General features: G+C 51.6%; 1 protein-coding gene across 1 annotated transcript; it reads right to left on the bottom strand.

Moving 5' to 3' along the window:
* Window positions 1-262: 262 nt before the first annotated feature.
* Window positions 263-14,036, bottom strand: Ggt1 (gamma-glutamyltransferase 1). The gene is made up of 13 exons (XM_015500312.2): window positions 14,015-14,036; window positions 11,880-12,044; window positions 10,987-11,117; window positions 10,746-10,832; window positions 6,931-7,123; window positions 6,371-6,528; window positions 5,272-5,421; window positions 4,647-4,783; window positions 1,696-1,883; window positions 1,333-1,460; window positions 1,119-1,231; window positions 929-1,042; window positions 263-587 (listed from the first exon to the last, which is right to left on the bottom strand). Exons 1-13 carry the CDS (start codon window positions 14,032-14,034, stop codon window positions 441-443), a joined length of 1,731 nt encoding a protein of 576 aa, XP_015355798.2. The 5' UTR covers window positions 14,035-14,036; the 3' UTR covers window positions 263-440.
* Window positions 14,037-25,422: the final 11,386 nt, after the last annotated feature.

The following is a 25,422-nucleotide window of genomic DNA, read 5'->3' as shown; positions in this document are numbered from 1 at the left end:
AGAAACAGACTGGGGATATAACATATAATGGCAGAGTGCCACTTTGTGTTCAATTCCCAGTACTTCAAAAAAATTAATTTTAAAAGGCTGAGATGGTAGCTCAGCAGTAGAACAGCCCTGAGTCCAATTCCCAGCACTGAAGAAAAACAAACAAAAAACAGCTGAGGTTCATTCCACAACCTGCAGTGCAAAGACCTCCAGATCCTGTCTGTTCATTCTCCTCCAGCTAGATGGCTCCATTTTCACACAAAAGACACGGAGACCCAGGCAGTGGGGAGCCCGGCCAGCAAGGCTGCCTGCCCACAGCCTGGCACAGAGCCCCCATTTATTGCATTGCTCTGTCACTCCTAGGGAGAGTACGTCCCCTCCAAAGTCCCACTCTTGGCTCTGGTGAATATCTTGTTCCTGGGTTGCTGGTCAGTCTTGCCCATCTCAAGCACTCAGTAGCCAGCTGGCTCCCCGCCTTTTCTGGAGTCTGAAGCAGCTGCCCAGCCACTGGTTGTGCGGACAATGGCCTGGATCACAGCGATGAAGGTGGAAGCGACTTCGGTTTGGTGGTGCCGGGTTTTCAACCCTGCAGCCACCGCCTGCAGAGAAGAGGGGAAAGGGAGACCTCATCAGGGTCCCAGATGTAATCTGAACCACTCCTGTGTGGTCATGGGCCTCACAGGGCCAGATGGTGCCATTTCCAGCCAAGTGACCAAGAAGAGCAAGTTATGGGGGGATACCTCAGCCCATGAGGTCTTGTTAGAACGGGTGGCTTAGCTCTCATTACATAAGGGCTCAGGACGACCCAGGTAGCAGGTGTGAGGACCATCTGCCCTGGGCAGCGGACACCCACCACTGTCCACTCAGAAGATGCAGGCCTCCAGCCCAGAATGCCCTGTGATTCCACACAGTGACTCAGTTTCCCCAACCCCCAGCCCACCTGATCAAAGTCTTTCTCCAGCGTTGTGGTGTTGGGCAGAAGCTGATTGTGCAATCGGGGCTCCTCCACAGCCCGCTTCACATCATAGCCAAACCAGAGGCTGTGGATGATGGCCTGGGGGTGAGGGAATTGGTAAAGTGTGAGCTTGGTCCAGGCACAGGGTTAGGGAGGGTGAGTAGGTAGCACATACCAATGCAGTGGACGTGGTAATCTGCGTGCCCCCAGAGGCTCCCACCACCATCTGGACCTTGCCATCCTGACCCACGATGATCGACGGACACATAGATGAGAGTGGCTGTTTCCCTGTGGCCCACAGGAGGGGACAGATATAGTGGTCAGCTGGTGTCCGGGATACCAACTCTCTCCCAACCTAAATCCCCTGCCTCAGGATCTCCTCGCTGTACCTGGCTTGATGAAGTTGGCTGGTGAGGGAGGCACCCCAAACTGGTTGATGAAGTTGGGGGAACTGAAGTCATCCATCTCATTGTTGAACAGGATGCCGCTAACTGGAGAAAGGATCTTGGAGCCAAAGCTGCCAATGGGCCAGGTCAGAGAGCTATGCCCAGCCTGGCCAGGCCCTGCCAGATTCCTGTCCACCCACCCCAGCCCAGGCTTGCTTCCTATGAGGCCCAGCTAGGGCATGCCACCAGGTGGGGTCTCTATTTCCCAATATAAAAGTGGGAGCCCCAGTTATGGGATATACAGGCAGCCCCTGGCTCAATCCCCACCCCCAGCTCTGCCCCTCCTTATAGCCCCACAGCCCCTACTAGAGGTTGATGGTGCTAGTGGCAGACACAGCACTGCCGTCCTCTGAAACCACAGACAGGTGAGCAGTGCCTCCATCATCAGGAGTGTAGAATTCAGGTTCATAGTAGGAGGCTGGATGAGTGGTGTCATCAGAGATACGGGCTCGGAGCTGGTTAGCGAAGAACTCAGAGGTCATGTTGTGGATCACCTGTCAGAGACCCAGAGCTGACCTGAGAGAGTGGGAAGGGAGGGCAGGGTGCAGGACATAGGGTTGTCCTAGCAGATCTTAGGAAGCCCAAGCACGGGTCTAACCTAAGTAATCTGCACCCTAAAACCTCTGGGGCTTCCCAGGGCCCAGGCAATAGGCCCAGCATCCCACGTGACCCCATCTCATTGACTCTCTAGCCTGTCTTTGTTGCATAACAACAATTCTGGATGTCTGACTGCCTGTCCATCCCCCAAGACTCCAGATTCTTGCCACATTCAATCATTAATGCAAGTATTTATGGAGTTGTACTATATGCCCAGAGCTGAGGAATCAGCAAGGAACAGACAACAAAGGTCCCTGCAGTTCAAAAACAATAGCAGGCGTGGAAAGTGCTAGAAATGAGAAGCCAGATAAGAGGGATGGATAAGGGTGAGGTATGGAAAGAGTGGTCAGAGAGGGCTTCTTAAAGGGAGTGACATCTGAACAGAGCCCAGAATGAGGCAAAGTCCCTGAGGCAAGTGATAGGCAGAGAGTAATTGACATGAGGGGTGAAGAGGTTAAAGATACAGGCTGAGGCCCATTCCACAGGGCCTCATAGGTTCAAAAAGAACTGGCTTTTTTGGTCTGAGTCACTCAGGACTGGGGCAGAGGAGTGAGCTTGCTGGGGGGCATTTTCACACGGTCCCTCTGCTGTCCATGTGGGAGATAAGGAGAGGCTGTAAATAACTAGGAGAGAGATATGGTGACTCACTCCCCACCCCACCATGAGAAAGAAGAGAGGATGACCTTGAGGTCTTTGGCCCAGAGTGGCCATTAACTGGGGAGATAAACACTGCAGAAGGGACAGGTCTGGGACAATCAGGGCTTGAGTTTGGACACATGTCCATCAAAACACTGAAGAGCATGACTCAGGTGGGTGGACCCATGAGCATGGGTATGTAGAGTTCATGGGCAAGGTCAGACTGAGAGATAAACATAATGTTGGCACCAGGAAGCTGTTCAAAGCCATGAAAGCCTGGCCAACGTCCCCAAAGCAGGATTAAAGGTAGACAGAGAAGAGGAAATTGAGGGGGAAGCAGAGAGGAAGGGCCCCTGGAAGCGGAGCAAGAAAAATGCCTCAAGAGGGTTTGGGCAACCCTTGTGCATTAATTGACCAATGCAAGGGAAGGATGTTCAGCCCAAATCTACTCCTATGGAAACAGACAAATTTGGGATGTGGGACATACTTTGAGATAATTGCCCTAGGCTTTATGAACAAACCAATCCAGGGGGTCTCTTGTAGGTTGAGAGACTGGAGAGACATCATGGCCAAATTGCACATGAATTGATGGAATTTGGACCATCAATTCATGTGCAATTGAGACCCTCAGGGAAGTTCTGACATGGGCTGCTAATAGGTTACGTGGCTTCCATGTCAGGTTTCTGGCTGCCACAGTATGTATAAATCCTCACTCTTAGGAGATAATCTAAAATATGACACAGGCAACCCATGTTTAATCACTCAAAAACATGGATATGGAGAGTGGGGGGCAGGGGACAAGAGAAGACAGAAAGAGAGCAGAATATCTACATCCGGGGGATCAAGGGAAAGAAAACAGGTATACAGTCACATCTGGGGTTTTTTTGTTTGTTGTTTTGTTTTTGTGGTGGTGCTGGGGATTGAACCCAGAGCCTCACACATGTTACCACTGACTCCCAATTCCGTTTTTTTTTTTTTCTTTTTCTTTTTTTTTTTTTTCATTGTATAGGTGTGAATTTGAAAAGTGAAAGAAAGAGGTGAACTATGTGAGATGCTGCCATGAAAAGCCAAAGAAGAAAATGAGGCGAAATCTGGAGACCTAGGAGTGTAGGAGTGGAACGGGGAAGGACAGGGCCTAAAGGGAGAGGAGACAGACTGGGGATATGGCTCCATGGTGTGTGTCTATTGTACAGTGCTTGCCTACCACATGCAAGGCCCTGGGTTGAATCCCCAGAATCATAAAGTAAACATATAAAAAATAAATTAAAATGAAGGAGGAGAAGATGGGCCTGACAGAAGGGCCAGCAGGAGGGAAGGCAGAGGGAGGAAGAATAGGGTGACTTCTGTCCTCTCAGAGAGATAAGATGCCAGGTCAATGGCTGTGGTGGCAGTGGCAATTGCAGGGCGTGTAGTACAGAATGTTCACTGGAAAAGAGAAGACACCAGAGAAAACTGAGTCCCCTCCTGGTCAGTGTGAGGGGATCTGCAAGGTCAGCCCAAATGCAGGGGTTAGGAGGAACATGAGGGCCTTTGGCAGGAAGGGTCATGACAGGGATTCCAGGAGAGGCCCAGTGTGGAACGGAAGCATCTGGCAAATGAGGGGGCCAGGTGAGGTCAGGCCTGGCATGGAGATCAGAAAAGCATTACATTAGTTCCTGACCTCTCTTGCACATCCTTCTTATTCCTGAGGGCTACAACATACCCTTATGTTCCTTACCTCAGCATTGACCACTCCAGAATCTTCCAAGCCAAGGGCACAGCATGTGCAAAAGCCCTTGAGTTAGAGTTTAGCTAGAGAGGGGCTGCCAACTTGTCAAGTCTATTTCCCAGCCCTCCCCATACTATGCACTCCATGGAGCAGAAATTGCAGGGCTTGGAATAACCAATTCCAGGACACAATAGGCCCACAATCAAAGTCTGTGGGAGGAGTGGATTCAGAAAACGTGCACAAGGCTGAGGTGCCCCAGGGAGATCACCTGATTCCTCTATGGCAAGACCCTGCCCATTATAGGCCAGCCCCTTACCTTAGTCATATCAACAAACTTGGGGTCTCCAAGCAGGGTCCTCTTGGCATAGGCAAACCGGAAGGCCTCCACAATGCGGTGGTATGTCAGGCTCTTCTGTTCGGGGGTCTCCACACTTGCCCGAGAGAAGTTATACCCTAGTTGGTCAGAACCAGGTGCACGTTGGTAGGCCCCAGGGGTATGGAGATGTTCAAAGGATTAATGTCTCCCTAAGCCACGTTTCCCAACTCTACGAAGGGAACACTAAATAGTCAACATCAGCGGCCACTTCAGAAAGCTGTTACAAGGCAAGCTCCCCGCCCCACTGCCCAGCCTGGGCCTCACACATCCAGCCAGAGGCTCAAGATCTACAAAGTCACAGATGATCACTTAGATTTACCAGCTGAACCCTCTGGGCGAGGCTCCCCTTCCCCGAATTCCTTTCTTCCCTTCTCCTCCAGCCCTTGAGCTTTGCCCATCATGGACAGCCCTGGTCACCCCACACTGCCTCCTGCAGGAGAGGGTGAGCCATGCACTTAATAGCAGGCTGGGGAGGCCTTGGCAGAGGATGCAGCAGGGATGAAGTTCAGGGAAGGAGAGGCAGTGTTGTGGAGCCCTTCAGCGAGGCTGTGGTGGGACTGCTTACCTTTGAGGATGTTGAGGATGAGAACCAGCACAGGCCCACTGAGCGGGGCACTAGGCGCATACAATATTGAGTTTCCAAGGCTGATGTTCAGCGGGTATTCAATCAGTTCCGCCTGGTAGTTGTTCAAGTCCTCAACTGTCATAATGCCCCCTGCAAAGGGGTAGACACAGGGATGGGGCTGCACCGTAGTGGGGATGGGGGAGCAGGGCTGCATATGGGGGTATTGGGTGGCACCACTGGGCAGGATAGAGTTGTACCATGGTGTGGGGAGGAGCCACAGGGCCATCAAGCTAGGAGTCCTGTCTATTCTTTAAGGGCCCAGGTCCTCTATTCTTCATAATGGTACTCACCACCCACCCACATCCAGTCTAGACCCATTGCCCTCAATCTGCACGACTCACTGGCCTCCTGGCCCACCTTTACCCATTTCTACAAAGGGTCTTTTCCAAATGGAGAATGTCTGTTCCCAACGTTCCCCATGTTGGACCTCTCCTCCCTTGATAAATGGGTAGATGGAGGCTCCTAATTCTACAGGGAACTGGCTCCAAAGAGAGAATTTACAGCCTAATTTCTGGCATTAGTAGTAAAGGAACATGTTAATCAATCTCCTCCACGAAACAGACAAAAGTAACATGAAAAAGGCCATAACTGAGCACTCACAGCCTGTCCCACAAAATCCCTCCAACACTTCTCTCATAAGCCTACCCTTAGCCTTTATGACCTTTCCTGGTGAATCAAAATTGCCTCTCTCTAGGACTTAGCACATACTATGCCCTTTGCAGGAATCCCTTCCTCTTTCTGCCTGACAAAGCCATCTGCAGGTCAGCTGCCACCTCTTACAAGAAGTCCTCCTGGGTCCTCTTGTGTATCCCCAGCTCCTGCCTACACCTGCATCAAGCCCATGAAGGGCTTTCTCTTCTGTCTGCATGGTCTCTCTGACCAAACAAAGAACTGTGGACCTACATGGACTGTTGCTGACCCTACCCTACCAAGGACTCCCTGAGAATCTGGTGCCTTGAGGAAGCCTCAGGATGTGGGACTCAGGTCAAGGTTCCTACTGTGGGGTTCTCCACTCAGGCCTCCAAGGTTGCCTACTTACCAACCGCCCGGATGTCCTTCACGATTTGGGCTGTGAGGCTCCCATTATAGAAAGCTTGGGCACCTTCTCGGGCCAGCGTCTGGTATGTGTCGGCCAACTGTGGCATGGTCACTTTCTCTCCCTCCCGAAGTACTTTCCCATCCCGGCAGAAAATCTTGCTGGAGCAGGGGGAGCTCAAGTGAGGCAGCCAGTGTGGCAGATTCAGCTAGACCCACTCCTCCACCTGCCTGGTTCTCTTTGTTCTCAGGGAAAGGAGAACAAAGAATGAGCAGCACCTGTCCACAGGTGGGCAGCTGGCCCTGTGGCTCAGAGCTCCTAGTATCCCACACCATTCAGGTCATATGGTCAACCATAGTTTTCACTAGGGTCCTCAAACCAAGACTGGAATGTGTCCCCACACCCAGTGGGAAGGGTTTGCATCTTCTCAGCCCTCGTGCCCCCCTCCTAGTCACAAGTCCTTAGAGCAGAGCACAGCTCCATCAGCCCCTCCCAGTCTGCAGGATCCTTGGGCCCTGCCTGCCCTGCCTTTGCCCCAGGCAGGCCCAAACCTGCAGACATACCACAGAGCAGGAGTCTGCTCAATGATATCCCGTTTTTTCTCCAGGGCTGCTGCCAAGCCCTTGCCCACAGGGAAGCCATAGCGGGCCAGTTGGATGCTGGGCTGAAAGAGGCGATCCCAGGGCAGCCGACCATGCCGTTGGTGTGCCAGCTCATAGCCCCTGATCTCACCAGGAACTGCCACTGACAGCCCTCCTGAGAAGAAAGAGAGAGAGAGAGATGGTTAGTGACCCCCAAGGAGAGGACACTGGGATCTCTGAAAGGCAGCATCCCAAGTATCTTCCCCGACCCATTTTACAGATAGAGCTAGCGAGATTTAGAAGGAAAGGTGGTGTGTGTGTGTGTGTGTTGCTAGGTATCAAATATCAAACCCAGAGCCTCACACATGCTAGGCAAGTGCTCTAGCACTGAGTTATACCCCCAGCCCAAGGAAAGGGATATTTAGGATCATATCTGGGATCTACAAAGAAGAGTACAGATCAAATAGGGATGGAGTCCTGCCCATGGAGTCCTGCAGGGCACAGGATAGGGAGCTGGTAGCACATGTGGCGTGTTTTGCTGTCCCAACGTTAGATGTCTGTCTCCACAGTGTCTCCATGTCTAAAATCCTGTGCCAGGCTTATAGTTGCTCAGTGAAACTGGGGAGAAGCCAGACCCCTTCCTATCTCTCAGTCCAAACTACCCCCAGCCACAAGACTTCTTGTTCCTTAAGACTCCTGGGATCCACTAGAATGTGCCAAAGTAAAATCAGGTATTACTTGCACTCAGCTCAAGCCCAGGTAACCCTCAAGGCTGATTTAGTCCCAAGAAAAGGGCTCTCTTTCCTTTTTTCTACTCTCCTGAGTCCTAATCTCTGCCTAGTCCCTTCTCTGGGCCTCAGTTTCCCCATCTAACTAACTATAAGGGGCCTTGCCTTCCAGTTATGACCTTCAAGGAACCCACGAGTCAATTAGAAACAAACTCCTGAGCTTCATTCCCCACAAGCCCAATGCCTACCTACGTGCTATGCCCAAATCCAGACAGCTTTGCCCAGAAAGGCACAGCTATGGCCTCCTGCTCGCTTCCAGGCACCCCCCAAATTTTACCACTGAGGTGATGGAAGTCCTTTTAGTTATGCCCAGGCTTGGCAGCTGCAGCTCTAGAGCTGCCTCTCTTGCCCCAAAGTCTCTGAAAGCCAGGTTGCTATGATCTAGAAGATCATCATCACGTCTCAGAAGATCTGACACCCAGCATACACTTCTTCCCACCTTTAAAAAGAAAGTCTTCTCTTGACCTCAGGCCAATCAGGGTTTTTATGTCACCCTGCTTGCCAAGCTCACAGGTGGCCCTCATGCTGCCAGACCCGGCCTATCATTCTTACTTGGGATCATCACCCTTTCCTCCCCAGCCACCCCTGTATCAGACACCTTCCTGGTTCCCCTGGTCCCCTCGTCTGTTGCCCTGTCTCCTGCCACCTCTCCTCTCTCTCTTGATGATGTCCTCCCAGCTCTGGGCTTCAGGTTCCACTTGTTTTGACAACTCCCAAATTTACCCTCCTCTGGCTTGTACTGCTCCCCTGACGGTCAGTCCCAAGTATCCACCTGCCCATTCAAAACCGGTATCTCAAATTTAACACACGGGGCTGCTGAGCATCTACTCAAATCTACTCCCCAACAGCCCTGCTTGTCTCTGTGAGGGCCACCCTGTCCATCCAGGTGCAGACCAAAGACACTGGGGTCATCCAGGACTCCCTGCATGTACATTCCACTCAAACTGTCAGCAAATCACAGACCCTCATCTTCCAGGAGTACTTGGCACCACCCATGACCAACCATCCTCCAGCCTCCCTGGATTATTGACAGGTCCCTGCTGGCCTCCTTCTCCTTATACAGCAGTCAAGCAGTCCCATTAACCATTAGCCAGATCTGTTCTCCTGCACGCAGATACTCAAGGGCCTCCCCGCTTACTTAGACAAAAGAGAGGGGCTTTACAGTGACCTGTGAAGTCCCACACAACCTAGGCCATTCTCTTGGATCCCTGTCCTCCTCCTCCTCCTGGGTCTCTTGGCAGCCTCCCTGGCTCCCTACGGGGCTCTACGCCTTCTCCTTCCACCTGGATCACTCAGTCTTCCAGGCTATAGTGCATTTTGTCTTTGCGTTTTACCCCAGCTTTGGGACACTGCCTGACACTGTAAGAGGGGCTCAAGGAATCCCTGTTAAGTAAGTGAATTTTAAGTATCTGCAAGATACCAAATCTATAAGATTCAAGCATTCCCATATGCTGAGTAATGTCATTTCTACACATTCCGAGTTTCTTATAGTGAAATAAAAATATAGTGAAAATTAAGAAAAAAATCAAAGACTACCCATGTCATGGAGGAATCCAAAGAGGCTGCTCAAAGAATATCATATAGGACTCCCCGAAGGCATCAGATCTTGCTGTGGTCAGGGTGCCTCACTCCTCCACCCTTCCAACTCTTTTTTTTTTTAATTCATTATTTTTAGTTATATATGACAGAAGAGTCCATTTTATATAATTATACAAGCATGGAATATATCTTATTCTGATTAGGGCCCCAGTTTTATGGATGTATACATTTGTGGGATTCACTGTGGTATATTCACATATGGACATTAGAAAATTATGTCAGATTCTTTCCACTGTCTTTCCGATTCCTCTCCCATCTCCCTTCCTTTCATTTCTCTTTGTCTAATCCTCTGAACCTCTATTTTTCCCCCTCCCCACCCACCTTATTGTGGGTTAGCTTCCACATATCAGAGAAAACATTTACCCTTTGGTTTTTTTGGATTGGCTTTTTAAATCCAATTTCTTATGTCACTATCCATTCTACCTTCTTTGAATGGTGCCCCTGGGGGTGGGCACGGGCTTCCCCTTAACTACCTGTGGAGTCTGGGAGTTTCCTCTCCACTTATGGCCAAGTTAGAAAAGAGAAATTCTGCCCCATATCCCCACAAATTAATAAATGAATGCATGAAATGAATGGAATGCCTATTAAAAACATAGGATTAGACAGCCTGGGTTAAATCTCCCAGCTGTGTGATCTCAGTAGTTTATATGACCTCTCTGGGTCTCAGCATTCCTACCTATAAAACAATAATTGATCCAGCATCCTCACCCCATTCCCAATTATACAGGGACGAGACAAGGGGCTCATCAGTGAAAATCATTGAGCAGGGTACTGGCCTAAGTGAACCCTGAATATGTGAGCTGTTATAATAATGAAATCACCTCTTGGTATCCATGGGGGATCAGTTTAGTACCCCCCCAAGGATACCAAAATCCATGAATGCTCAAGTTCCTTATATAAAATGATGTTGTATTTGCATATAATCTACGTATATCTTCCTGTATAATTTAAATAATCTCTTGATTATAGTACTTAATGAAATGTAAATGCTATGTAAATAGTTGTTATACTGTATTGTTTAGGGAATAATGACAAGGAGAAAAGGTCAAAACATGTTCAGTACAGACCCAATTCTTTTTTTCAAATATTTTCCATTATCCACAGTTGGTTGAATCCCTGGATGTGGAACCCACCAGTAGAGCACAAATTGTGATGATTTTTTCCACATATAACCACGACCTGGCCCTATAGGGCCCGAGCAGAAATAACAGAAGAACCTGTCCTTCCCCTACGTCATGATGATCGTTTAACCAGTCATTATGAGAGGGTGTCATGGGGCCAGGAAAGGATGGGAGAGGTGCCAGAGCTGTCCCCAGGCCCTGAACAAGGGCATGCTCATGTAGGTGAGGCAACTTCCCAGTGGCCCATCCTGGCTCTATACCCACACCCTAAGCCCACGAGACAGCTTACCTTCCTCAGACTGCTTGGAGTTGTTGAACATGCTGGCATAGGCCAGCCTTGGGGCTACCTCACGGGCATTGATGATCTCAGCTTTTCCTGAAAATAGAAGCTGGTAGGCAGGCCAGACCAACCCCAATCCCTCTCCAAGAGGGAACTCAGGGACCACTCAGCTATGCAACTCCCATCCCAAGTCCACCCCGAGATGGACAACTCCTGCCACTCACTTTCCCCCCCAATCCCAGGTACTCACGTGTAGTGCTGTTATAGATGGTGAAGAACAGGCCACCCCCGATGCCCATACTATGAGCATTCATGAGCCCCACACACAGCAGACTCGCAATGGCTGCATCCACTGCTGAGCCTCCTTCCTGTAGAACATCCCTGCCAGCAGCATGTAGGAGGGTGAGATACCCAGGGCTCCCTAGCCCCTGTGCTTACTCTGCCACCCTCCTGTCCATCTTCACCTGGTCACCCTACCCAAAGAAAAATGGAAGAGGAGTTCATAGGAGTTTTTTATTTGCTTTTTGGTTTGGTTCTGGGATTGAACCCAAGTCACTGAGCTATAATCCCAATCCTTTTTTATTTTGAGATAGGGTGTCCCTAAATTGCCAAGGCTGGCAATCCTCCTGCCTCAGCATCCTGAGTAGCTGGGATTACATTCTATGCCACCACATGCATAGAAATTTTAAAGACCTATAGTTTCCTCCTTTCCAAGCAAACAAATGTGCATAACTTACTTGAAAAGAAAAGAAAACCGTTATTTTTTATTAATAACATTTTTTTTTAGTTCAAGTCTTTATCTTTATATATAATGTGAGCTAGGAATCTAAAATAGAATAGAATGGCAGGGTTTATCCATAAAGATAGATCCTCTTAGAACTGGGAAAAGGGACCCACTCCAAGAGGGAACCCAGGGAGATCAACACCCTGCTTTCGTGGTCACTGTCTCCTTCTCCCCTGACCAGAGGCTACTGAGAGGATCCAAAAAAGGACAGGCAGCTCCTCATTCAGGCAGCCTGATTATAGATGGGGAAACTGAGTCTTGGAGGGGCAAGGGTCTCTCCCAGGTTCACCTGTATGGGTGTCTTCTGTGTGTGCCCACACCACCCCATGCCATGCTCCAGGTCAGATGGTCCTGCTCACCTCCCAATCTCTGAGCAGCGCTTAGCATCCGTCGCCACAGCTGCCCTGGAGTACACATGTTCGGGCTGCCTGGAACTGGAGGGCAGCCAGAGGCAGACACCAATGATGACAAGTACCAGAACCACGACAAACAGGCCCAGCACCACGAACCGCTTCTTCATGGCTCTGCCATACAGGGTAGGTAGGGGGAAGAACAGGGTCAGGCCCAGCCCTGGACACTTCCAGACTCCTCCCCGACAGGGCACAGTCTAAAGTCAAGCTTCAGAAACAGCCTTGTGTCTCCTTCCAGCCTTCAAGAATGTATGCAGGCTGTCCAGCCCCCAGACCTTTGACCAGGCCATTCCCTCTGCCAGGAGCTCTGGATGCCATCTCTGTCCTCCCAAGTCCTGCCTGATCATTCAAGTGAAGACCTCATCTCCAATATGGACGCCTTCAGACCTCACATGCTCTGTCTACCTCCTTACAGCTGCTGAGTCTCCACTGCCTAAGGGGGAGTTCCAAGAAAGATGGGCCTGGCTTCATTTCCTCTATGTCCCCCATCCTAACTCAGACCTGATACTATCCATGGGTCCCCCAAATGGCTAACCACAGAGCACAGGGCTCAGTATCCATTGTGCCTTCCAAGAGGACATCCCAGTTTCCTCCTGAAATCAGCAGACCAACCACCACAGGGTCAGGACTTACCGTCCAACAGAGGGTGGGAGCCCCAAGCCTTGCCTGGGGAGGTGACCTCCAAAGATGGGAGATTTTGACTGAAAGCGGCTGGAGAAACAACTGGGGTGTCACTCCCGCTCTACAGGAGCCTATGGTCACAGAATCTTCTCTAGAGACTCCTCAACCAGGCAGTCTCCTCCAGCTTCTGAAAATCACTAGGGCGGACCTGAAACAGGCCCTGCCCTTTCAGGGCGGAGCTCCACCTCAGGCTAGTTCTCTGACTCCAGCTGAGGTCTGCATGAATTCTCCCAGGCGCAGCCCAGAGAATTTGCAGGGTAAGGAGGGAACAGGGCCCAAGCCTAGTATTAGGTGGTGAGAATGTAGCGTGACAAATGGGGCCAAGGGACAAATGGCACTGTCCCCCTCTGTGTTTGGACTAGCCACTCACCTGCTGCAGGGGTTGGGCAAGTCATTTCTCTGTCCAATGCTGGCCTTACTTGCCAGGGGTGGTGTTGTGAATTAAGTGGATTCGAATGTATGAAGTGCTAAGTAATTGCTGACTATAATTATTATCACGGTTGCACTGAGGGACGTCCCCAAGAGGAGTACATGGCACAGGGGACATTGGTGGGCCTCTTACTGGCTACACACTTCCCCTATGATTTCCTTCTAGGCTATACTGGGAAGGACAACAACAGCCTGAGAGTCCCTGTGACTTTGGCAGCAAGCGAGGCGTGTGATGCCAACAAGAAGGAAGTGGTGCGGTAACAGAGGCAGAGGGCTCCCCTCTTCCAGACTTTCCCTCCAGAGGGCGGCATCTACCAGGGAGCCCCTCCAGGGAGCCCCAGGCTGACCCCCCATCCTGCTTCCCCCTGCCTCTATTCAGAGTATCTGAACTCAAAGCCAGACAGAGTGTCCAGAGATAACCTAAGGTTGGAGTTCCTGCTCCCTCCTCACACCTGAGGGAAGCATTCTGATACTAGCATGAAAGGGCTCTCCCTTCCCAGGCTTGGCAGGAAGGGCGATGATGGCATAATAAATAGCATGTGCCCCCACATCTGGTCTGGGAAAGAGCCTACAAGTCCTCAATGCAGAGGGGGAAACTGAGCCCCTGAGCAGGGGGCCCAGTAGGCAGTCATGCAGATTCCTACCCCATGTACCCTTAGGAGTCACAGTAGCCTTTCTCTCCACATTGCACAGCATGGCCTGAACCCAGGCACAGCTCTTCCTGACCTGAACTCCACCCAGCCTCCTCCCTATGCCTCCTACCAACTCATCCTGCAAAAAGCATCCAGAGAGTTCAGTCTGTCCAAAGTGCCAACCAACAAAGCCTCACAGTCCAAGAGACAGGCTAACCATTCACCAGGACTGATGGCCTGCTAGGCACACAGGTACCCTAGACCCTAGTCAGGAACCTGATGAAAAAGTCATGCTGGGAGTTCCAAGGGGCTTTGGGAGTAGGGTTAGCAATAGATTATCACCTATGGCAGATAAAGAGCATTCCCATCGTGGTGGGGGTGGGGCAGGGGCTGAACCTGGTCAGCAGCAGCCCCATCCCTGAGCCCACACAGCCTTGGTTCTCTCTGAGCATCTTGGGCTTTATTTCTTCTGGGCTTGAGGCTGTGAGCTGAGACTGCCCTCAGGGTCCTGGGGTAGACCAGCTGTGATCCCCTGGCATACATGTTCCAGCCTTCCCTGTCCATCTGTCTGGGCACCCAGTGGCCAAGTTAGGGCACTCAGCAAGTCTCAGGGAGCCTGGAGAGGGGAATAGGTGGTACTGAGCCCTCTTCCTTCTTCCAGGACAGTGTGACAAGGAGGGCTGGCCCAACCCCCTACAGGCAGATGTCCCCAGCTCAGCGGAAGACACCCTGCTGGGGAGCCAGGCTTCCATTTCCCACCCCTCCACCCCCAAGTTTTCTCAAAGACTCTCTGAAAGAATGTTCAAGCCCAGAATCTTGGCTCTCACCCAAATCAGTCTCAGGAGGGGAAACCGAGGCTAGAGAGTGGGTCAGATACAGCACTGGGCCTCAGACCCAGACCCCCCCTCCTTATAACCCTGGTAGGTTTACCTGAGACCCAGGGCAGCAGCAAGGGCCCAGGAGAGAGCCCCCCTCTTCCTCAAAAGATAGTTTTGGACATGGGTGCGCGCGCAGGGAGGAAAAAGCCAATTTGTCTGCCTGGGAAAGTTCTGGCGACAGAATGGCTGCCCCCAAGCAGTGGGGCCACGCCTTCAACCCCTGCAGAGCTCCTCAGGGGGCCTCTGGATGGGGATTAGGATCTGGGGGTGGGCATCTCCAAGACACAGAGGCAGGAAAGAGGGAGTAGGGACTGAGGATCCATGTCCTTACCTCATCCCAGAGGGGGCAAGAGATCAGCTGGGGGCAACTAGCATCCCAGTGGAGGCAGTTGGAGACATCTGAATAGGGTCTAGAACAGGCAATCCTCTGCTAGAGGTCCAGCCAGGCCCGAAGGATGGTGGGATGGCAGCAAAAAGTCACAGTGACTCGGCTTGTCACCAGGTGACTAAAGTTCATGCAGCCCTGGGAGGGCCCTGGGCAGGAGGTGGGAGGTGCTCTGAACCTGGAAAAGGGGCTCCCTTCTCTTAGATTCAATTTCCTCCAGAGGGTAGTGTCCATTGGCTTGCCCTGTCCCTGTTCCCTCTATGCAAACTCAGAGCCAGACAGGGTGTCCCAGAGATGGTTCCTGAGGCAGTGAAATAGGGGTTGACTCCCGGCACCAGACAAGAGCCTGTAACCAAGAGACCACACCCTGCTGCTGGATACCAAAGTAGCGTCCCTGGAACATGGCCTAGAGGTGCCAAGGTCCAGACCGGTTCCACCACCAGTCCAGGAACATTAACACCCCAGGCACAAGGAACCACCAGGTCAGCCTACAAAGGCAAGGCCCAGAGAGAACCAGAGTTGACCCAAGGTCATGCAGCCCAGCAATGTAAGCCTGCCATCCCATACCTGCCCCAAGTTGCTGCATGTCTGTGACCAGTTCACCAAGGAAGTCTCAACCACAGCAGCTGTGGGTCCAGCCCAAGAGGCCTTGGGCAATACACCCCATTCTCTCTGGGCCCTCAACCAAGAGCAGCAGATCTCTGAGTTATAGTTCCTTATGCCCCTCCCCAGACAGCTGTGCATATAAGGTGTTGAGCTCCTTGTCCCCAGGAATCTGCAGGCTCCACTTACCCAGAGATGCTGACTCTAACACACACGGGCACCACTCACACTCACTGAATCTAGGCTGAACAGAGCAGATTCCCAAGATGCAGCAGAGAGGGGAGCACAGAAAACAGACAGAATGGCCAACCTGGAGTTTCTCTGCTAATCCCTAGCTCAAAGGCTGTGTCATGCAATCCTAAAGCCAGAAGAGTGAAACAGGACACAGCCCTAACCCCATTCACAGACAGGAAACTGAAGCTTAGGCAGAAGCAATTTGCCCAAGGTCAGCTGGCCCTGGGAGGCACGTGGCCCAGCAAGTGGGCTCAAGACCCATCCCCTCCCCCACTGCAGGAGTCACCTCCCCTGGGTATGAGACCAGACCTGTGTGGCTTCCCTGGCCCTGCTACACCCCTGGTCAGGATGCTATTGGGAAAGTTGGAATCTTCTTCCTTGCCGCCCAATAGAGTTGCAAATTGGAAAAACAAAACTCATCTCAAGACTTGATAACCACTACCTGCTGGAAACCTATTCAAAGAGCTATATGTGCCTAGGGTGACCTAAAGGTGGGTAGGAGCCCCCAGGTGTTGGGTAATGCTGGTTGCACAATGAGCCCTGCCCAACCCCCACTCTCAGCCACAACCAAAACCCAGAGTGCGGCAAGCATGGCCCCGGCACACAGCACCTCCCAGCCTTCATCAGGGCTCCAGCTGCACTGAAGAGCTGCTCACCACCCTCACAGGAGCTGTCAGAACTCTTAGGGATTGTTTCTCCACACTGCAGCCCTCCCTCTTAAATTCCAGGTCCACCTTCTGGGAGCCAGATTCCTTAAGGCCGTCTTCCAAGGAATCAGGTGACATCCACCAGACATTTGCAGAAAAGCAAGCCAGAAAGCCTGAGCAGGCTGTCTGGAACATACTTATCAGACAAGAAACAGAAGCCCCCAGCCCAGACCAAGCGAAACAAAGAACCCAGGGCTCTGCCTACCTGTACATTTCCCAGAGGGACCGTCCACAGCAGCCTGGCCACCTTCACCCAGAAGCGCAGTTCACTCCTGTTGACCAGGTGCGTAAACCGAGTCTCCCATGAAATCTCCTCTAGAGCATGACCAGCATATAGCAGAGCTGAGGGATAGAACCCAAGCCTCCACACATTCCCTGAACTCCCCCACCTACAATGTCCAGCAGCTCAGAGAGGGTGAGCCATGCTTTGGGGTCACACAGCACTGGGACATAGCCAGACACATGCCCAGCTCACCTGACTCTCAGTCCCACACTAGCACTAAGCTACATCCCGAGTCCCAGCTGTGGCCCAGCTCCTCCCCTCCCTCCCCCTGACAGTCTAGGGTAGGAGGAGGCTTTAAAGGTACAGAAACTATTCCAGGTGGGAAGAGGGCTGGTACCTGATCTTATTGTTGGGGCCTTGTAACCTGGGACAGCTGCAGATCTCTCAGAGCCTGGTGGAGTCCCAAACCCTCAATAAGAGTGAGGCTGAATGAAGCTAGGTTTCAGCAGTAAGAGGAAGCTCAGGCCAGTGGGTCCCTGGAAGGAGGTGAGCTTCCCCCAATCAAAATGGGGACACATAGAGCTAGAATGCAGCCAGTGGTGGTTGGGATATAAGCATCCAAGACCCCACAAGATCTAAGGAGACTAAATTGCCCTCCACAGCTCATGGGTAGAGGATGACCCACCAAACACCATGCCCTCTCCTTGACTCTCTGGGTTACAGATGAAGAGTACAGGGGCTGTCACTCCAAGGATCCTGATCACCTGGACTAAAGGTAGTCACATGACCCAGGGGAGTCTTTCCTAATCCCTTAAATTGCCCCCCTTTTTTTGTATGTGTTTATTGTGTATGGGTAGAGGGGTACTGGGGATTGAACCCAGGGATGCTTTACCACTGAGCTACATCCCCAGTCCTTTTTATTTTTTATTTTGAATGGGAGTCTCACTAAGTTGCTGAGGTTGTCCTTGAACTTGGGATCCTCCTGCCTGGGCCTCCTTAAAGCCTGGGATTATCACCTGGCTCCTAATTCCCTAACCTCCTGAGGTATGGGCAGGCATACTGATGGATAGTGCTGGGCAGTAAAGTAGTAAGGAGGAGGCTAGGGACAGGATGGGATCCTCCCCTCATGCCCTTACCTGCTCTGGCCCATTGAGTGAGATGCGGTGAGTGTCCCCACAGCTGGCAAACCCAAGCCTCTAGGCCCTCAGATAAAAGTCCACACATAGGGTCTGTTGCCTGCCAGAACTGCCATTATTAGCACAGCTCTGGCTTAAACTCATTCATTCATTCATTCATTCATTCCCCCATCTAATCCTGGCCCATCCAGATTCTTCTCCTAAGGACCCCTATCCTTACTGGAAATAAGATAGTGTTATCAGACAAGGAGGAGGAGCCGAGGGCTGTGGGAGAGGGGCAGACACTAAAACAGGGTCCTTGGGAACCCATTCAGAGCAGAGGGTGGGTAAGGGAGAAAATATGAACCAAAAGGACCCACTTGAACCTGAGGCCAAAAACTAGAGATTTCTAGAGAAGCAGGGAGTGCTCAGGAGGCCCTCTTGACCTCTTTGGTCCTTTCCTGAGCCCTGAGGCGTCAAGGCTGGAAAAAGAGGTGGTGGAGCCTTAGACCTTGAAGGCCAGGCCAGTCTGGACTTTGAGAGCCCTGGGAGGCTGGTGAATATGTCACCATGCTGGGTAACCCATTAACCCTGGTTCACTCATTAAGACTCTGGTAGGTTCCCATTAGCTCCTCAGCCAGCTCTGGAAGTCAGGCAGAAGACAGAGGCCTTGGGAAGAAGGGAGTGTTGATAGGACACTGAGTGGGGTCTGGTGGAGCTAGGCTCTCTGTGTCCTTGTTCCTGGAGGAGTCTTCCTGTGCCAGTCTGGCCTGGGGGCAGGGAGGGGGAAGAGTTCAACCACTGTCCCAATGCCTTTCATCTCCTAATCATTCCTTCTGTACTGGCACCAGCAGCCCATAGTACTTCCAGGGCTTTGGCTAGACAGAGGCTCAAAGAGTCAGTCCAGGGGGAGGCTCAGTAGCCAACTCAGTTCCCCTGCAGAGAAATGGGCTCCCGGTGGCTTCCAAGGACCTTTCTGTCCCAACAACTTTGGGATTGTCCCACCTTTGTATCTAGAAAAATAAGGTATTAGGAAGGGCAAGGAGTATGCTGTGAGCACAGGAAACCAAAGACTAAGAGGGGGAGAGACCTGCCCAAAGCCACAGCAGGACACGGTGACCCATGACATGGGAGGGTTATACAAACCACTTCCTGAAACTGGTATCTCATCGAAGCCTCCACCATGCCCCATCTCACTGTCAGGTCCAGGAAGCTGACTGCACCTGAGTGCCAGGAAGTGCAGGGCAAGGCTTGAGCCCCAGGTGGGCCACCACAGGGGCCAAGGCTGGTAGAACTGATAGGGCCATGATAACTGAACTACAGCCTCACTGTAAGTGAGCAAAGCAGGTGGATCCAGATGCAAGCTGCCCCTGCCCATGCTCCACAACTGCTGGGACACGATCTCATGAATATTTTATGTTTATACTTAGTAAACTGGTGGAATAAAACTGATTCTAAATTCACATATCATAATAGCTTAAGAATCACAGAATCTTATACCTGTTCTAATGGGGAGCTCACCACCTCTAAAGACAGCAATTCTTCCTACCATCAAGCCCCAAGCCCCAATTTCTCTCTCTCTCTCTCTCTCTCTCTCTCTCTCTCTCTCTCTCTCTCTCTCTCTTTAAGGTACCAGGGATTGAACTCGGGCATTCGACCACTAAAACATATCCCCAGCCCTATTTTGTATTTTATTTAGAGACAGATTCTGACTGAGTTGCTTAGTGCCTCACTTTTGCTGAGGCTGGCTTTGAACTCACGATCCTCCTGCCTCAGCCCCCAAGCCGCTGGGATTACAGGCGTGAACGGTGGCCTGTCCCTTTGTAATGCCTTCTGTAGACTGCAAGAGTCAGCCTGCTTCTGTTGGGCCTGGCCTCAGATCCTGTCTACCATCTGAAGCCACAAAGCAGAGAAGCAGAGGCCAATGAACTCTATGGCTACCTGACCATAGCATCTCAGAGCCAGACAGATAACATTAAAGAGATGGAAGGAAGGTTCTAGCTCAATAAAGGGCAATACTCAGCGGGGCAGGGGGAAGGTAAGCACTCGCTAACTGTAGCATGGTAGAACTCTTGTGCCCTGAGGCACCATTTACAGCATTCCCTATTATAGTACCCACCTTTGATGTGAGGACAGAGATGAGCTCAGTCAATTGCATGGGCCTCCAGAATTGTCAGCTAGTTAATGCCTGCAAGCATCCAGCAGCAGTGCCGGCCTGGCACCTGGTAGAACAAATCCAACTTCCAAAACGCAGAGGCAAGACGACAGGGGAGTGGGCTCCAGAGTTCCCAGGTTCAAACCTGACCCCAGATACCTATGGCACATGATCTGGGCTCCCTTCCCCTTTCTGGCCTCAGGAAAGGAGTAAGTAGAAGAGCACTGGGCAGATTGGCTGAGAAGGCTGGGCTCAGACTATAAGAGGTATGTGCTACCTCCAAAGCCTCACAGAGGCTGGCCCAGCTCCAACACCAGGTCTGTCCCTGGCTGATGAGCGGCTTAGAACAGAGACCTAAAGTGCCTCCTTCCTGGCCATCCAGGGACATTGAACTCTCTCCAGGTGGCATTTATCACATCACCTGGTAATTATCTGCGGTGTCTGAGAGCTCCAGAAGGCTGGAGAGGAAAGGCAGAATCTTGTCCATGACCCAACCCCCACCCATTCACATGGCCCACTCTCCAGAAAAGCCAAGCTACTCCTGTCTCATGGCCTTCTGGGTCACAGGCCAAGCCTGCCTGTCCACCAACCACTCCCCATGACCTCACTGATGCCCAAACTGCCCAACACTTTCCACAAACACCCTGTTTGGCTCACCAGGACTTCCAGAGCTCCCCACCTTTTCCACGGAGCTTCCTCTGCCTCCCTCACCTCTTGGATGCTGATCCAAGACTGAGCCCCTCTGGCTGATGTTTCAGACGCCCCAAGTCGACATGCCCCAACCTGAGCTAAACAATTGCCTTCCCCAGACCTCTACTGGCCACATGAGCCAGAGTCTAGCCTTGCAGCTGCTCCTGCATCCTCACTGGTCCCTTTCAGTTGCTCCTCTCTATACATCCCCTCCCAGTCACTCCTGACCCCCTAGACCCTCCCAGGCTCCCCGCAATCACCTAGTGACTCTCATTCACAGGTCACAACCCTGATGCTATTTCCCTAATGTAGCACCAGTGCTCAGCATGCAAATCTGAGCATGTCCCTCCCCCATTGGAGAACCCTTCAAAGGCCCCCTTTGCCCTGCAGATAAATTCTTGCCTTGCTGGTGCCTGCCCATTCCTCTGCACTCAGTGCTCCCGCCAGGACTTTTTGCAGGCTACTGAAATGGCACTCTTCCTTTAGACTCTGACCTTAGCCCTCTGGAAGCCCTCCTTTGCCCCATCCCAGCTTCACCACTCTTTAAATTAGTTGTTACTGCCACCTACTTTGTCTGCCTTTAGTCTCTAGAGTATCTGCAGTACACACTGAATGGATGGATTTGGGCTGGGGAGAAGCTGGGTGGATTCCATATAAAGTTGAAGAAGAGGGACTATAGGTGTAGCTTGCCTAACACGTACAAAAGTCCTGGATTCAAACCCTATGCGCACGCACACACATATACACACCGTAGAAGATTTATTAGTAAAAAAGCTCACACATGCAGCTCTGCTGTGTGCCAGCTCTCTCTTCATTGCTTCTCTAATCCTATGACACCTCTGCCAAATGAACGTTTCATTTTTTTCATTTTACAGATGGGGAAACTGAAGGTTCAAAGACTACTGTAAGTGAATTGAATAGTGGCTCCAACCACCCTCAACCCAAGTTCATGTCTACTTAGAAGCTCAAAATATGACCTTATTTTTTAAAAAATATTTATTTTTTAGGTGTAGTTGGATAAAACACAATGCCTTTATTTTTTTTTTCTATGTGGTGCTAAGGATCGAACCCAGGTCCTGCCCGTGTTAGGCGAGCGTTCTACCACTGAGCCACAATCCCAGGCCCAAAAATCTGATCTTTTTTTTTTTTTAAATAGAGAGAATTTTTTAATATTTATTTTTTAGTTTTCGGCAGACACAACATCTTTGTTTGTATGTGGTGCTGAGGATCGAACCCGGGCCGCACGCATGCCAGACGAGCGTGCTACCTCTTGAGCCACATCCCCAGCCCCCAAAATATGACCTTATTTAAAAATAATCTTTGGGGCTGTGGTTGTGGCTCAGTGGTAGAGTGCTTGCCTAGCATGTGTGAAGCATTGGGTTCAATCCTCAGAACCACACAAAAAGAAAGAAATAAAACAAAGGTATTGTGTGCATCTACAACCAAAAAAATTTTAAAAATAAATAAATAAATAAAAATAATCTTTGCAGCCGGGCGCAGTGGTGCACGACTATTACCCCAGAGACTTGGGAGGCTGAGGTAGGAAGGCCAGCATGGACAAGTTAGCAAGATTCTCTCTCAAAATAAAACATAAAAAGGCCTGGGGGATGTGGCTCAGTAGTTAAGCTAGTTAAGCTCCCCTGGGTTCAATCCCTGGTACAAAAAAAAAAAAAAAAACCAGTCTTTGCAGATGTCATTACCTAAAATGAGGTAATACTGGATTAGGGTAGTATTACTAAATTCAGTAACAAGTGTCCTCAGAAGAAGGCCATGTGAAGTCAGGGAAGACAGCCATGTGATGATAGAGGCTGGGATTGGAGTGATTTGGGGTGATGCATTACACAAGGAATAACAAAAATTGGCAGAGACCATCAGAAGCTGGGAGAGGTAAGGAAAGATTTTCCACCAGGGCCTTTAGTGGAAACTTGGTTCTGCCTGATTTTAGGCTTCTACACTCCAGAACAGTGAAAGGATACATTTTTGTTGTTTTAAGCAACCAAGTTTGTGCTAATTTGTTATGGCAGCCACAGAAAACTAACACAACTCCCTACCATGTCTGTGGTTACACACTAAACAAAGGACAGTGGCTCAAGGGATTTGAATTCAGGTCTTGAACCTATACCTTGAACATCCCCCGCCCATGTTCTGCTGTGTCCTTCAGCCCCATGGCAATTCCTTGCCCTGCAGAAGACTGAGAACCCACCCCTGCAGGGCAAGCTCAGTGGACACTTTGTCTCCATAGAGTATCTAGATGCCTCCTTATTCCAAGTGAAGGTTCCAAAACCACTCTTGCATCTTCCTTGTCACAGCTTCCAGGAAGTTCTATGTCATCTGGCTACTTGCTGAGGTAACATCAGGCCTCAGTTGGCCTTCCTCCTTCTTGGTTTGGACTATCCCATCAGGTTGGTGGAGAAGGGGTCAAAAGGTGGGGCACGTCGAGTTCCAGACCCAGCTGCAGCCCTCCACTCCACCTGCCGGGTCACCCAGATCTTGGTGACTTCAACTGAGTCACCATAAGGGTAGTCAAGGGCTGGGGACACCCAAGGTGTGATTATCACCAATACCTGTCTCCTGGTAGGTCCCACATGGTGCTTCATATGCTCCATCAGGGACTAGGATCTGGCTATGTCCTTCCTATCTGACTCTGGGCCCCCAACTTGCATCTCACTGGCTTCCTAGGGGTGGTAGGGTTGCTCCAAAGGGCCCAGGTTAATCCCCTCAACTCTACATTAGCCCTAGGGGCTGAGAGGGCAACATTGAAGTCCCCCCTCCATCTCACAGGTCTCCACAAATCCTGCTTAACAGGAAAACTCCAGGGAGAGGGGCCAGTACCCTTCAGTTAAGTACACATGGAAGCTGGCGAGGTTGAATGATGTCCCCATTACTGTGGGGACAGCCCTGTCTCTGGGGGCTCTTGTACAAGTCAGGCTAAGCCAGAAATAGTCCCCAAGAGACAACTTACCCAAGATATCCCCCACAGCAGGGTAAGAGAGGCCCATCCAGGGATCTGGGCCCAGACACCAGCCTCCCTCCTTTCTTGGAAAAATGTCTTCCAGGAATCTCTCAGCCAGGAACATAGATGTGGGGCTAGGGGTGGTTCTGTGCTTTTCCCAAGACTCTCAGCTCTGGGCATCCTCACTATGCCCCTGCCTATGTTGCCCCCATCCTGACACCCATACTCAGCCCTCCCTCTCCTCACCCCTCACCCCCACCTCAGTCTTCTCACACTCAAGGGGACAATGTCCAGGCCTGGCTCAGTCTCTGGAAGGATATGATCAGGCTCTGGGAGCCATCCAGTTCTGGCTCCAGCCCTGAGGGTGACAGGGAGGAGAAGGAGGGCTTACCTGGCTGCCAGCTTCTGGCAGGGGGTCTGAGAAGTCGCTGGGGCACTGGGGCTGCTGCTTAAAGCTCTGGCCCCGTCACAGTGTCAATTCAGCAAAAGTGTCTTGGCCCTGAGGGAGGGCAGACTGGGCAGTCATGCAGGTTTGCCAAGGAGGAAACCTGCTGTGCCAAGGTAGCCCTAGGACAATACTGGCTGCAGAGGAGGGGGGGAAGGGAGGCCTCTGGGTCCAGCTAACAGATGCCCAGGGAGAAGGGGGCCCAAGAATTGACCCAACAGGGGTTGGAGGAATCAGAGAGTGGTCAAGAGACTACAACATTCTGCTGTCCTCTGCCTTGTCTAAGGGACACACCCCTGGGGGTGTGTCCACAAAGCCTGGTACCCTACCCCCCACCCCAATCTCTAGGCAGGCAATGTTTGACCTAAAGGAAGAATCCTGATGGTGGGCCCTCACTATATGTCCTCAAATGCCTCCTACTCACTAGCCCAGCTAGGCACCCCAGCCTTACAAGCTGGACACATATCCCTTGCCTGTGAGAATGGAGGCTGGAGCCCAGGGCCACAAATGCCTCCCCCTCAGGTAATGTGAGGATCCCAGAGCTGGTGGTGGGGAGCGTGGGAGAGCCGAGGAGGATGCCTGGTGGTGGTGGTGGTGGTGGGGCACTAGGCCTCCAATAGGGACTACTGAGGGAGACCTTGGAGGTGGGAATCCCCCTGTAGCTCAAACCTAATCCTAGGAGGAGCCAGTGCCCCCTCCTCACACTTGAGCCCTGCCCCCTCCCCCTTGTCTAGTAGGAATGCTGAAGCCAGGGGCAGATGCAGCCGGCCTGCTGCCAACCTGCCCATAATTGAGCTTACCAGTTAACCAGCACACCTCAGCCCATTCATCTCCCAGGCAGGGGAGGGCTCCTCCCAGTATGCCCAGGCGTGCCCACCATCGCCAGCATGCAGGGACTGGCATTAAATTTTGTATGGATGCAGAGTGGAAGGTCAGATACAACTGCCATGCTGCAGAAGAGATTCCTGAAAGCAGGTGCTGACATTGTCTAATGCCGGCAGAAGGCACCCCCACCCCGCTTGGAGCGTTCTTTGCGCGGTCAACGCTTTTATTCCCCTAGTCAGTACTCGGGCCAGAGGGTTGAGAGATGCCAAACGCCACCTCGTCCTGGCTAGGCTCAGCGTCTTCCCTGGCGGCCCTTGGGAAGAGCTCCAAGCGCCAGGTCCGACGCCGGCGGAGCCCTCCTGCTAGATCTCTGCCAAATGCAGGAGTCCCACCCCTCGTCCCCAGGCCGGGAGGCCAGGGCCGGGGCACGCAGCCTTGGATCGGAGCTCCCCACCCAGAGCATCCCAATCCGGCCGGGGCGGGACCAGGGCGGGGCGAGGGCGGTACGCAGACTGCCCGGCCTCTGGCTAGCCAGGC

The sequence above is a fragment of the Marmota marmota genome, unplaced genomic scaffold (assembly GCF_001458135.2).
Source record: "Marmota marmota marmota unplaced genomic scaffold, marMar, whole genome shotgun sequence".
In the NCBI taxonomy this organism is placed as follows: Eukaryota; Metazoa; Chordata; class Mammalia; order Rodentia; family Sciuridae; genus Marmota; species Marmota marmota.
This window is presented reverse-complemented; position numbering and strand designations above follow the sequence as displayed.